The following is a 14411-nucleotide window of genomic DNA, read 5'->3' on the forward strand; positions in this document are numbered from 1 at the left end:
ACCGTTAAAATGTGGTATATCCATACAATGGAATATTATTCTGGGGAAAAAAAGCAGCTCTTGATATACACGATAACACAGATGAATCTCAAAGGAATTATGTCGAGTAAAAGATTAGTACCTACTTTATGATTTCATTTATATAAAATGTTCAAACACACAAACTAATATTCCATGACAGGAAAACGGATCAGTAGTTCCAATAATTTTGATTGTGGTAATAGTGTCACATGTATGTATATGTGAAAACTTACTGAACCGTAAACTTTAAACACTGTATGTCAACTGTACCTCAACAAAGATGTTTAAAAATAAAAACTTTCAAACAGCCACACGTGTCTAGTGACTGACACATTGAGAGGCACAGCTCTAACTTCTCTGCTGCCCCAGAACTTGGTATTTCCGTGTCAGCACTGACAGGACTGCACCGAATGCTATAACACTTTGTATTCTAGTATGTGCCTGCCCCCGGTCCCTAGCTCCTACCAAAGAGATCGTTTCTTATCTCTCTTAGGAAGTTGGGTCAATGAGAAGAAATAAGAAAACAGAACTAAACTTAAAGCACTTTCCTGGTGGACTTCCCTGATAGAATTGTTCAGCTAGAGAACAGGTTGGTTTGCTCATTTTCTGGGAAAGGGTGTCTCTTTGATTTTATTCTGATCCTGTAGCGGGGTATTACCCCCCAGACTGGAAACTGCTAGACCACTGGACATCCAAGGTCCTTCCAGTCAAAATTTTATGATGCCACATACCCGGAACCTAAAATATTCCATTTGCCTTAGCCCTTGGAAGCTGGGTTTAAAGGTCAAAGCTTGTTAGAAGGAAGTTGGGAAAGGTCATAGGTGCAAATCCTATTTCCAGCACTTTTCAGTTTGTAGCCTCGGTTCCTCCATCTGTAAAATGGGCATAATAACGCCCACCTAATTGTAGCTAAGAATTAACAAGATCATGAATGCAAAGCACCAGCCAAGGAGTAGAAGTGCTCAATAAACATTTCCTCCCCTTACCCAGCAATCCCTTCATCATAGCACACACTTTCCTCTTGCCAGGGGATGGGCATGTATAAGCAGGAGGCCTCCCCCATCCTTACCTGGAGCCAAAGTTTGTCATGCTGAGACCACTTTCCACCAGCAATGCACTGAAATGTGGCATTCTGCCCCACGTTCACCTCAACGTTTTGGAGCCGCAGAAAGTGAGGTGCTTTTCCTAAGGGAGAAACCAAAGAGCATATAAGCAGAGGATTCAGCAGCCTGTACCACTTCCCTACCATGGATGGAAGCTCAAAAGGGGCATTTGGGTCTGGGAAGTGTCCTGGGTCAGTGAAAAGCCAGTATTTACTGATCACTTACAATGAGTTGTGAACCATTCAGAGCCTTAACTAAGAGCTTTTCATATATCATTTTACTTAAGCCTCAGAAAACCCCATGACATGGGCAATATTCCTATTTCACAGATCAGAAAATGAAGCATCTTAGAAGTTACATACTTTGGCACAATCAGACTGCCAAAAGTGTAGAACCCAAGACAAGAATCCAGTCCTTTGGGACTCTTGAAGTCCATTTTCTTAGCTGCTGCATAATACTGTACTATTCTATTAGTCCGAACATCCCTAGAATATGTCCGATTTGACTGTTACCCTGGGGCTGGCCCTGGATGAAAGGTAGACTCATAGAACCAAAAGTTGAGAAGAAAGTAGAAGTGAGGTGAATGGACACTCACTATGGAGGAGTCTGCCCTGAGGCCTGGATGAACAGAAAGAAGAAAGCTAAAGCCAAGCATCTTTAGGCCTGAGACCCGCATGCCTGGCCTTGGTGATGATGAAGATCTAATGAAGACAAAGAGAGGATGAAGTAGAGATGGAGGAAGAGAATATTACCAGATAACATTTAGTGTTTACGATGTGATAGGTACCATGTGCAGTAACTTTGTTTAACCCAATGAAGGTGGCAGTGGGATTATCCCTATTTTACAAAGAGTAAACTGAGGCATGGTATGGTGTTGGTGAAGAATACTGAATATACCACAAACTGCTAAAAGAACAAATAAATCTGTCTTGGAAGAAGTACAGCCGGCATGCTCCTTAGAGGCGAGGATGGTGAGACTTCATGTCACATACTTTGGGCATGTTATCAGGAGGGACCAGTACCTGGAGAAGGACATCGTGCTTGGTAAAGTAGAGGGTAAGCAAAAAAGGAAGATCCTCAACAAGATGGATTGAGGCAGTGGCTGCAACAATGGGCTCAAGCATAGCAAAGATTGTGAGGATGGTACAGGACCAGGCAGTGTTTTGTTCTGTTGTACATAGGGCCACTATGAGTTGGAACCAACTTAAAGGCACCTAACAACAACAAACTGAGGCACAGAGAGGTCAAGAAACTTACTTAGGGTCAGAACCGTAAGTAGCAGAGTCCACATTCAATCCCAAGTGGCCTAGCTTCTGAGTCTAGACTCTTAACTCTAAGTTATGACACCTCCCAAGCATGGGAGGGAGATGGGACGTTCACTCTGGACGGGGCATAGCAACGGGGAAAGGACTTTCAAATGAAACACATGGTGTTTGTGAGCACCCAACTCTAGGATTAAGCATGTATTTTATGTTGGCTAACTTGGGCATGTCTCTTTTCTTCTTGTGGAGAGAGGTCCTCACCTCAGTGAGTTCTCCAGCAATGGGTGAACTAATAACCTAAGTCTAGTAGAAGGAGCTTCTTCATCGAGGTTAAAGGTGCCAACGATCCCTACCACCATCAACCAAATCATAGATGAACTAACTGGGTATACTGCCTGGACTGGGGCCATGTTGAGAGCTCTAAGGTGATCAAGTAGATTCAACAAAGGCCTTTGGCCTACTTTCCAGAAGAAGTCAAATGTCCAGAGAGATGAATAATAGCAATAAAGTCTTTTATTGAAAGCTCCTAAGTAGAACACACTATGCTCAAGGCTTTACATGATTTATCTAATTAAACTTCATGACACCCCTGTAAAATACAGTCTATTATTTCTCTTTAAGAGAAGCAGAAACCAAGGTTCAAAAAGTTTAGTTTGTTCAACACTACATAGTGTTAGTAAGAGGCAGCACCAGAATTCAGTCCCAGGTCTGTTTTGGCCCACATCTCCACACTTAGATAGCACGTTCTCTTGCTTCCTGGCCAGTAGGAAAGAAGATGGCGTCATCAGACAGACACGAGGCCCAGGAAGGGTTGTGCTGCTGTTCCAGGCCCCTCCTGTTGCTCTCAAATATTTGACTGTAAATGATCTCTTTCCTTGCTATTTTTCCCCACAGGCTTCATGTTTTGAACTATCTTCTCCACCAAACTGCTACCACCTGTAAAGTTCAGCAGAAGCCAAGAACCTTGGCATGATTAGGAAGACGTGCTGTGAAAAAACATAGACTTCTGCTCAGGTTTTTAAACTAATGACAACAGCTCAGAGACCCCCCCTTGTGCTACCCTTGGAACCCCAAAGGCTAGAGTAGTGTCAAGGGCCTGAGGCCCAGGGAAGGCCACTTCTTCTGGGCTGCTCAGAGTTTCAGATTCTTGCTTCTCATAAACCTGACAAATGTCATGCTGCTTTGATTGTCTGAAATTGTTTCCTTTTCACTCTCCTGTATAATTTCATGAAGTTATTTTTGGAACTATCAGTTCAAGTCAATTCTTCAAGTGAGAATAGAGTGAGCCTTGTAAGCCCGTTTAACCCACAGGTTTCAAGAGGTAAGGAACATCCACCCCACGGAGAAAGGGAGAGTGGAGTCTTGGCTCCAATGTAGGAGGCTTTTGGAGGCTTTGTGGTAACCTTACCACAGGAGTGTAGGGATGATAATGAGCGCCCAGAGGCAATCTCTAAGTTGCGCCCCCCACCCCACCCCCCGCAATTTCAAAATGAGTCAAGGTTGATAGAGACAAGTAAGCAGGTAAGCAGAAAACCCTCCAACGCCTCTTGCTCCGCTGCCTCAGTCAGGCGTCTTTCATATTTGTGGAATGTCATTCCATGCCTGGTCTGGTGCCCCCTTGGACTTGCATCCAGGGGCAAGTGTCCCTCCTCTGGGGCTCCCCCACTTTCCAAAGAACATTCTTCCCTTGCCCTTCAGGACACTGGGTGAATGAATGGTTTAACCTCTGAAATGTGCATCTAGAAATGGTCTTCCCTGGATCAATGTCCCCTGCTTGCTCTGCCTTCTCTCCTTTTCTCCCTTCGCAGCAAACATTTTGCTTTGATTCTTTCATCTCCAATCTGTCTTCCTCCCTGCCTTCTAGGTGGTAGAGCCTTCAGTCATTTAGTGGCCCCTAGTATGGAGCCCTGGTGGCACTGTGGTTAAGAGCTCGGCTGTTAAGCAAAAGGTCAGCAGTCCTAATCTACCAGCTGCTCCTTGGAAATCCTACAGGGGCGGTTCTACACTGTCCTATAGGGTCACTATGAGTCAGAATAGACTTGATAGCAATGGATTTGGTTTTATGGTTTAGTATAAGTAGAAGGAGCCCTAATGGCACACAGGTTAAGCACTGGGCTGCTAACCTAAAGGTCGGCAGTTAGAACCCACTCGGTAGCTCCACAGGAGAAAGACCTGGCGACCCATTCCTACAAAGATTATGGCCTAGAAAATCCTATGGGGAAGTCCTACTTGGTCATATAAGGTCACTGTGAGTCGAAGTTGACTTGATGGCACCTAACAACAACTGCAGGGTAAATATATGGGAGGCAGTGGTTGGTCAGTGTTAGAATTCTTACCTTCCCTGTGAGAGACCCGGGTTCAATTCCTGGCCAACGCACGTCATGCACAGCCACCACCCATCTGTCAATGGATGTTTGTGCATTGCTATGATGCTGAATGGGTTTCAGCAGAGCTTCTAGACTAAGACAAGGAAGAAAGGCCTGGTGATCTACGTTCAAAAATCAACCAATGAAAACTCTATGGATCAGAATGGTCCAATCCATAACCAATCATGGGATGGCATAGGATAGGGCAGTATCTCCTTCCATTGTGTACGGGGTCACCATAAGTTGGGGCTGACTGGACAACAGCCAACAGTTAACAGTGTAAATATTCTAGAGGAACACTAATGATTTACAGCAGGGATGTCAAACCCACATGCCTACTGGAGCCAGGCAGTTATGTAAACAAATGAAGTGGTTCAATTGTAAAGAACAGACAAAACAAAACTCCCACCACCTCCTTGCTCCATCTTTTGTTTTCCCTCTTTTGATAGAGACTTGAGTACAAAAAACAGTTCTCTGGTTTAAGAAATCAATGTTGCAAGCACAAGAATAACTGGTAACTGACACCAGCCTCAGGGCTGGGGTGGGGGGAAGCAATAAAGAGTGGTGGGGATTGGGGAAAACTGGAGAGAAACCCTGTGTCCAATGGAAGGGGCAGCCGCTACTGAAATCTATATAGGACAGGGAGGCTATGTGAGAGTGCTTGCTCAGGGTTGCCAAACATCTGATTTCTCAGGGCAAGAAAGAAATACAGATTTTATGAGAACTCTATCATGTTAAAATCTTAACACAATTTTATTATAACATAGTGTAGGTTTAACAAAACATGTCTGCAGGCATGTTCTATCAGTTTGTGGTCTCTAATACATAGCTCATATGTAAGACCTCTGAAACAATTCCCCCTGGCCAGGCCCCATAAATCCAGTGGTGCCTCCCACCCTTCCATGCATCACGCGATGGGGATCCCATGACAGCCAATCCTGGTACGCAGTTCCCAACAGACCCCAGCACGTACCAACGCATCCTCCTCTTGCTTCGCACTCACTGCACATTCCTATACTTGTCTCTGCTCTGTGAGCCCCTGGCCTTGGCCACTATCTTGTGACAGATGTCCTTCTCGGGGGCCCCTCCTTATGTGGGAAACCTGTTTAACCTTTTGTTTGACCTCCTGGCCTCTCTGGCCCTTCCTCTTCCATCCCCCTTGCCTTTCACTCTATTCCTGAACTACATGCATTCTTACCTATTATTCCCCCCCAGCATCTGCAGCTCTGGGAAAGGGATTATTCCACCAGCTTCAATTCAGCAAACATGGTTGACACTGGGCCCAGGTCAGCCACCAGCTCGTGGTTTTAAGCATTCCACACTTTTTTCCCACTGAGATCCGGCTCCCCCAAAATGAGATCTGCCTTAGTCATCTAGTGCTGCTGTATCAGAAATACCACAAATGCACGGCTTTAACAAATAGAAGTTTATTCTCTCATAGTCTAGAAGTCCAAATTCAGGGCATCAGAGAAAAATAAGGCTTTTTATCTCTGTCAGCCCTGGAGAAAAATCCTTCTCATCAATCTTCCTCCGAACTAGGAGCTTCTCCGCTCAGGAATCCCAGGTCCAAGGGACACAATCCACTCCTAGCACTGCTTTCTTGATGGTATGAGTCCCCCAACGCTAGGCTCCCTTCTCTTTCCTTTTTATCTCTTCTAAGATAAAAAGGTGGTGCAGGCTACACCCCAGGGGAACTCCCTTTAGGTTGGATCAGAGATGTGGCCTGAGTCTAAGGGTGTTACATCCCACCCTAATCCTCTTTAACATAATCTAATCTTGCCTCATTAACCACAGGCAGAGATTAGGATTTACAACACATAGGAAAATCGTATCAACCACAAAATGGAGGACAACCACACTACATTGGGAACCATGGCCGAGCCAAGTTGACAGATATTTTGGGGGGACACAATTTAACCCACGACAGAATCCCACTGAATAGGAATTAACAGAAACCTGGTTGTGCATTTGGAGCAAAATGCCCTGACGCTGGTGACATTTAAGCACCTGTGGATGTCGGTGTGGCGTCTGAAGCCATATTACTGTGCCCTTTCTCTCGCTCTTTAAACCTGACAGTGCTCAGTAGGAAGCCACACAAGCGAGAGGAAGGCACAGTGCACACACTAGAATCGTGTTGCAGACACTCTGTGGTCTCTGAGACATGGCCCCTCAACGTTGTGTGGAGAGAAAAAAAAAAAAAGGTTAAAAAATTCTAAAAGTCAACCTAGGAGCTGGAGACTCTGAAATGGAGTGGAAAAGCCTGCTGACATTTATCGTACACGGTTATAACTGACATGGCCCCACTAATAGCCAACACTGAGAAATGGCAGCAGAGGGTAACTATGGCTAAAATACTTTTAGAATAACACAAAAATGTTAAGTCGGCTTTAAAACAGAAACGAAAGGTTTCGGTTTGCAACAGAAAACAATTCCCTTTGAGTATGACGCCTGTCTTTCGGTTGCTTTTTTTTTTTTTTGGAAGCTGCGAGGCAAGCATTTAATATCATAACTCCAGCTCAGATCGATTGAGGACACAGTTGCAAATCAGGCACACACCCCCCTGGAACTTTTAGAATATTTAGTGGAATCACTTATTGATAAACTCTGACCATGTGTTAATGGAAAAACTGTTTTGGAAGGCAGAAGTGGAGAATTAAAAAGCCTGAGGACAGAAAGGAAGTGTGTATTTCTCAGTACAGTTAAATTTTTAATGATCTGTGGGTGAAGTCATAAACGCATTAACATTAAAGCTAGGGGTGGGGAAAAGCACTTTCAGTCTGAAGGACAGTTCAGAAGCCACTAGCATCCTGCATGACACATGAGCCAATGGACAGTCCCCAGGGCCATGGTTAGCACCTTGGAAGTTGGCTCTCAGACTCAGTTTTCCCCCAGACTCATACAACCCAGGTGCTGAAGCCAGTAATTTGGGAGGACACCATCTTTGATGCCTCTGTCTCCCAGTCTAACTCATCAAACAAGACCAGTTGGCTCTACTTCCTAAATATATACCTCAAATCTGTACACCTGTCTCCAGCTCTAGGTTCTGTTTCTTCATAGTACTGCTCACTGTTATTATAGCATAGGATTACATGATTGATTGTTTGGTTTTCAGTCTCTTTCACTTTAATGGGTTCCCATGGAGGGCCAGGAATGAATCTGACTTACTCCCATAGACCCAGAATATTGCCTGGTATGGATGGCATGCTAATAAATGAGTGGATGGATCTCTCTCTACCACCCTAGTCCAGGCCACCACCATCTCACGCATGGGCTTTAGCAATGCCTTCCTAAGACCTATTCTTCTCCATTCACCTTCAGCTATTTCTCCATTTAGCAGCCTAAGTGATCTTCTAACACTTAAATGAGATTACTGCAGTTGTTATTGGTGCCACCAATATCTGACCCATAGTGACCCCATGTGACGGAGTAGAAGTGCTCCCATAGGGTTTTCTAGACTGTAATCTTTATTGGAGCAGATCACCATATCTTTCTTCTGCAGAGCCACCAAACCAAAAAAAAAACCAAACCCACTGCTATCAAGTCGATTCCCACTCAGTGACCCTATAGAACAGAGTAGAACTGCCCCATAGAGTTTCCAAGGAGTACCTGGCAGATTCGAACTGCTGACCTCTCTGTTAGCAGCCATAGCACTTAACTACTACACCACCAGGGTTTCTGCAGAGCCACCAGATGGGTTCAAACCACCAACCTCTCAGTGACCAGCTGACAGCTTAACCACTGTGCCACCAAAAAACCCAAACCCCCAAAAAAACCAAACCCATTGCCATCGAGTCAATTCCAAATCACAGTGAACCTATAGGGCAGAGTAGAACTGCCCCATGGGGTTTCCAAGGAGCAGCTGGTGAACTCAAACTGCTGACCTTTTGGTTAGCACCAGGGCTTCTTAAATGAGATGATATCATTCACCAACAGATATCCCTCTAGTGACACCTCCCTACACTTAGATTACAATCTAAATTGCTTAGGATGTCATCCAAGGCACTCAAGGTCAGGACCTGGCTCACTGTGCAGTGATAACTCAGACCACTTTCTCCTGGGAAAGGCCTACGAACTTGCTGTTTCCTCTGCCTCTAATGCCACCCTGCCCAAATCTTTCTATAATGAGCCCCTTCCTATGATTTAGGTCCCAGCTCAAGTCACATCTTCAAAGACACCTCTCCTGACTCCTCTAAATAACCCCCCCCACCCCGTATCACCGGATTATAGTCATCTAAACTATCTGAAATTACTTATTTTACGCTTTCTTTTCTCAGCCTCTCCTGCTAACACACATGAGGATAAAGACCTAACCTTTCTTGGTCACTGAACCATCCCCAGTGCCCAGCATAGTGCTTGACACATAGCTGGTGCTCAGTACTTTACTTGTTGAGGGAAATGATGAATAAAAACCTGGGCTAGGTATGGACTGACCACAGGTCTTCAGAAAGCGGTCTTTGCTAGACCTTGGTCAATCCTATGTGACTCATGAGCTATGTACGTACCTCTGAGGACTGTATACACAGCCAGTATTTGTACATACAGATAAATGGAATTTTTCCAACTCTGGCCACTGTCACAGGGGCCTCACATTGTGATATCTGGAAGTTTACACTTAAGCTGCCTAAGCATGGAGACTGAACTTGGCCTAAGCACGTTTCACAGGAACACAGCCAGCATCACGTCTTCCTGAAATATATCCCACGGGCCATTTGCTGGGTAACTGTCTTTCAGCCAATTCCATAAGCATGCAACCCACATTCCTCAGCAGGAGGAGTATGAGGATGTCAGGGGAATCCTAAATTCAGGAGCAGCCCCAATGAAAGGAAGATTACAGAAGGAGTTAAGAGACTTTAAGGGTGTAAAGGCAACCAAACGCGCTGCAGAGAACCCCCTCCCATGAAGATTTATCAGAGAGAAGGAAGCATTTGCCTCTGATTGCAAACCACGTGCTTGGAGCTAAGGCAGAGCTTTTATCAATCTGTCCTTAAAGGCAGCTGGGGCTGGGACAAGAGGCAGGTTGGGCATCATAGCAGAGACTAAAATTTTCATTACAGCATAGAGTTTTGGGAGCCAAGGAGAGATTCCCCCATGCCATGTTCTCCTAGAAATTTTCCAGAATCTCCTGGGAGAGGACAAGGGTCACGTACTTGAAAGACAAAGTCCAAACATCAAGCATAGGGTAAGAAGCAGGAATGAAACTGGACACCCCAAACATAAGCACTCTCTAAGAGGCAGAGATGGGGTGAGTGCAGGTCCTGGGGAAGGGCAAAGACTTTTTTCAGAAAGACTGTCTCAAACTCATGGATAGCATGGTTGAGTGTGTGAGGTTTAAAGGACCACAGGTAGGGTACATCTCTTCCAACAGATTTGCCCAGTCTTAGGCTAAAGATTATTCTCCAATGGGCAGCTGATGCTAACTCCCAGGAGTTGAAGGAATTTAATCCTGTGAGGGGAATCAACTGCATATCCACTATATAACCCTGCATAGCTGGGGAGATTTCTGGGACCTTCTTTACATGAGGCTTGGTACAGCAGAGATATTTCTCAGGCATGATGGAATGGAAAGACACCTTTAGGAACATCCTAAAAGCTCAGAGAATAACCCAGAAGGTAGAAGTCTATAGCCACAATAATAGGGAGTCCAGTAGGATGAACTCATTCCTGAGATGCTGGTTGATTTCTGGGGAGGGGTCTCTCTTGCACAGCCATAAAATAGTTACCGAAAACATTGTCTTCTTTAAACCCCTGGGAACTTGTCCCAAATTCTCTAAGAGAAGGTGCTCTGAGACAATGAGTCAGACAATGGTATTCTAGTCCAGGGCAAGGAAGAAAATGATGCTTGAGGGCCTGACAAATTCAACGCAGCAGACGTGGAAGGAGTCATTTCAATTGAAGCAACATGGATGAGACCAAAGTGAGAATAGCCCCCAAAATGGGAAAGAATTAAAAGACGAGGACTAGAGAGGGCACATGGTGTCTTTTCAGACAGCAGGAAACTACACATAGCCCATAGCATGACTAAGGGCTATTTAGGGTTATTGAGCCCTGGTGGTGTAATGGTTAAGCATTCAGCTGCTAACCAAAAGGGGAGAAGTTTGAACTCACCAGCTATTCCACGGGAGAAAAGATCTGGCAATCTGGTCTCATAAAGATTACAACCTAGGAAACCCTATGAGGCAGTTCCACTCTGTCCTATAGGGTTGCCATGAGTTGGAATCAACTCAGTGGCACACAACAACATGGTCCCTGTTATGGATTGAACCAGACGGTTACCAAGAAACCAATGGAAATCTCCAATCTGGAGAATGCTAACAAACTGGTATCTCAGTTAGCCCTTGTAGGGGTTACTATAAACCCCATGCATGTCATTTGGATTATGACCATATTTCACCATGCATCAGTATCAGTAGGTATGGTATCATTCTAACTACCTGCACCAGAAACATGTCTCCTCTGAGATTTAATGAACCCAAGAACCGCTGTTCCCTACCAAAACACACTTAAGCATCTTTGACTAAATACAGCAGAAAGAGAACTTTTAGAGGAAACTGGATGGGCAGGGAGGAGTGGCATGCATTTGAGGACTCTTGACACGGCACTATAAGTGCTAACCACTATGAGAAATCTCTCCCTACGCCTACACGGAGCTGATGAGTGTACTTAAAATTATTTTTAAAGAATTAATAGCTTTGGGGTACTTTTCCCTGTGAGTGAACAGTGTGCTAATTTGCTCAGTGTTTTGGTGTTGTTTTTTTTTTTTTTTAAGACAATTGCACAAGATTCTATCCAAAGCCCTCTAATTCTTCCACTTCAGTGGTCTGAATCCCACTAATAAACAATCAGGACTTTAGACTCCCTTAATAATGGAGAGAGATGCGAACGAAGATGTTTTGCCACTCTCTGCAAATTTCTGTAGGTGTTGCCTGTTGAACGGGCTGGCAAAATTATGGATTTATTCAGGACTGATTGCATTGAGTATGTAAGCATTTTTGCAGGATTAAAAGAGAGAGAGAGAGATGTTTGTGAGCTGAATGAATAGGGTGGATTGCAGCCTCTGCGCTCCCCAGTCTGGCACGGAGCAAGGCTGTGACAGGAGAAGGAAATAGACTTACTGCATGGATGAGCCAGGACCCGGACCTCGTCCACTGCGATGTAGCCAGGATGACCCTTCAAAGAGACGGATTCAAATATCACCTGCAACACACAGCGAAGAGTCAATTTCACAGAAGTGGTTGTAGACATTCATCATAGCAGTGGCCCATCCCCCAAACCTTTCTATTACAGTTTCCCGTCAGAACCAATCAAAGAGACTTTACTTTAGGATAGGACATTACCCTGGCAATTGGCTTGGATTTTCAAGACAATGTAAAATGGTCAAACTCTGGTGACTATCAAAGGAATATTCAGCCACATGGAATGTAATGAATTTCAGACATAACGCTTGGATACAGACGAAGCAACCCAAACCTGGCCTCAAGACCCTAATCTGTACCTTTCTCACTGTGGTTTCAAGTGAAGCACAAAGAAGAATTACTTCCTAATAGCCCAACTTTCTTGTGAAGGGTGAGGGAGAAGGTTACTGGGAGGGTTTACACTGATTTGATTCTACATCCCGAAGGAACATATTACACTGGAATTTCTTAATAACACCTCTTGAAAATAAGCCACGTCCTACCTGTTGGTATCCAGGGATCAGAGGACAACAAGTTCTTTGAAATCTCTACTCTGACTCCCACCCATACTGCTTGTTTCAGTAAAGGTTTTATAATTAAGTTGACTGCTTTCCTTTTACCCAACCTCTACCTTCACCTAGGAGACAGGTGTGGGCAACATGGCCTCTCAATGCCAATGGTCTTCTCTAACCAGCCACACTCCCAAATCTGTCCCTCCCCACTCCATAAATTCAAAATTCCATCTTTGTACATTTTGGCACAGCCTTTTACGCCACAGTGCTTTCCCAACTCATTACTCTTAAACCTGCTTCTCAATTGCACATGGTACCCTTGGCCTCTAATTTTCTAGAGGCTATATGCGCCTTCCTGGACCTCTGTGTATTCTCAATAAGCCCAGGCTCTATCAACCACCTTGGCTAATCAACAATACCCCTCTCATCTACAGCCTTAATTCCTTTACACCTCAATCTCAACTTCGCGAACTCCATCACAAATCTGCCTTCTCTACTCCTGCATTTCCCACAATGTCCCCTTTCAACATCCACCCCTCCACTCCCAGACTGTCTGCCACATTTTCAAAAGGCAAGACAAGAGAAGGGTTGAGCTCTAACTTCTTACCCATCGATCCAATCTACATCCACACCTACCCCCGTCTACTCTTTGCAAGACACATCTCTGCTCTTGACCCAGACCCCTGCTATATTTTCCAACCTCTTTGTTTCTTCTTGGACCTCTTTCCCTCTTCCCTTTATGTCCAGACCCAACTTTTTATCCCCGACCTTGACATATGTAACTGCTTGGGCCTCTCCTATTTAAAAACTATCCTTTGGCAGTAGTTTCTTCTCTAACACGGCCCAGTTGTTTCAATCACATTTTAAAATTCTCAATAGTTTTATCTACACTCATCCTCAACACGCCCTTACTCCCCACTATAAACTTCAATCTGCTATAATCTAGACACCGTCCTCAACACTCCCCTTGAAACTGCTTTCATGTCTGATACTAATAATGTCCTAATTGCTAAATCCAATACATATTTTTCAATCTTTATCTTACTTTAACAAGGAAAATAATGTAATGGTTGGCTCTGGAATGAGAAGGCCTGTGTTCTAGCCCTTAGTGTGTCACTTACTAGTGTGTGACCTTGGCAAGTTACCTCACTGCTCTGTACCTCAGTTTCCTCATCTGTAAAACCAAGGTAATTACAGTATCTACCTCATGGGGTCATTCTGAAGATGAAAAGAGTTAATATACATGCTTAGGATAGTGCCTTAAACATGGTAAGTTAACAAGAAATGTTTGCTATACTTATTAATACTGTGCCATTCTTCTACAATTGTCAATGTTCGTCGCTTCATTTCTGGATGCTCTCAGGTGACACTTCACTCTCATAGTTTTTCTCATAAATCTGGGACTATTCTACCACAGGTTTCCTTGTGAACAGTTAGTTCTCCTATACCTGCTCTTCAAATGGAAGCCTTCTCTACTCATCTTCCTTCAATGGCTGAAAACCTCCAAGCCCAGCTCTACACCCCAGACCTTTCACCTGAACATTGGTCTCACTTATCCAGCTCACAGCTCTGTATTTCCACCTGGATGTCACATAGTTACCTCAAACTCAATCAATATGCAACAGATATGAGCATTTTCCCTACCAAACCCTCTCCGTCATTGCCAAACAGGCCATCCTTCCTTAAATATGGACCTTGAAGTGACACACACAATCATTCAAGATGGGAATCTGGGCATTTGATTAGCTCCTCCTTCTCCCTGACCTTCGCATTCATTTTCTTTTTGATTCTTTTTTCTTAGCATTTCTCAGACCCTTCCATATCTTTCCATCTTTGCTATTATGTTGAACCATATGAGGCGGCCATTTTTGTAAATCAAAGCCAGTTGGACGTCAGTGTCACAGCTCTGGCTCAAACCTTCATCACTTTTCGCCTCTACCACCTTACCTTTTGCCTTCAAGTCTATTCGACTCAT

General features: G+C 44.3%; 1 protein-coding gene across 1 annotated transcript in view; it reads right to left on the reverse strand.

Annotated features, from left to right (window-relative positions):
* The window catches only part of PTPRT (protein tyrosine phosphatase receptor type T), a 1291533-nt gene that overhangs the window by 813751 nt on the left and 463371 nt on the right, over window positions 1–14411 (reverse strand). The window contains exons 4-5 of the mRNA XM_064276097.1: window positions 11865–11946; window positions 1091–1206 (exon numbers count right to left, since the gene is read on the reverse strand). Coding sequence (XP_064132167.1) covers window positions 1091–1206; window positions 11865–11946 — 198 coding nt within the window. The remainder of the gene's footprint in view (window positions 1–1090; window positions 1207–11864; window positions 11947–14411) is intronic.

Source organism: Loxodonta africana, chromosome 24, assembly GCF_030014295.1.
Source record: "Loxodonta africana isolate mLoxAfr1 chromosome 24, mLoxAfr1.hap2, whole genome shotgun sequence".
NCBI classification, from domain to species: domain Eukaryota; kingdom Metazoa; phylum Chordata; class Mammalia; order Proboscidea; family Elephantidae; genus Loxodonta; species Loxodonta africana.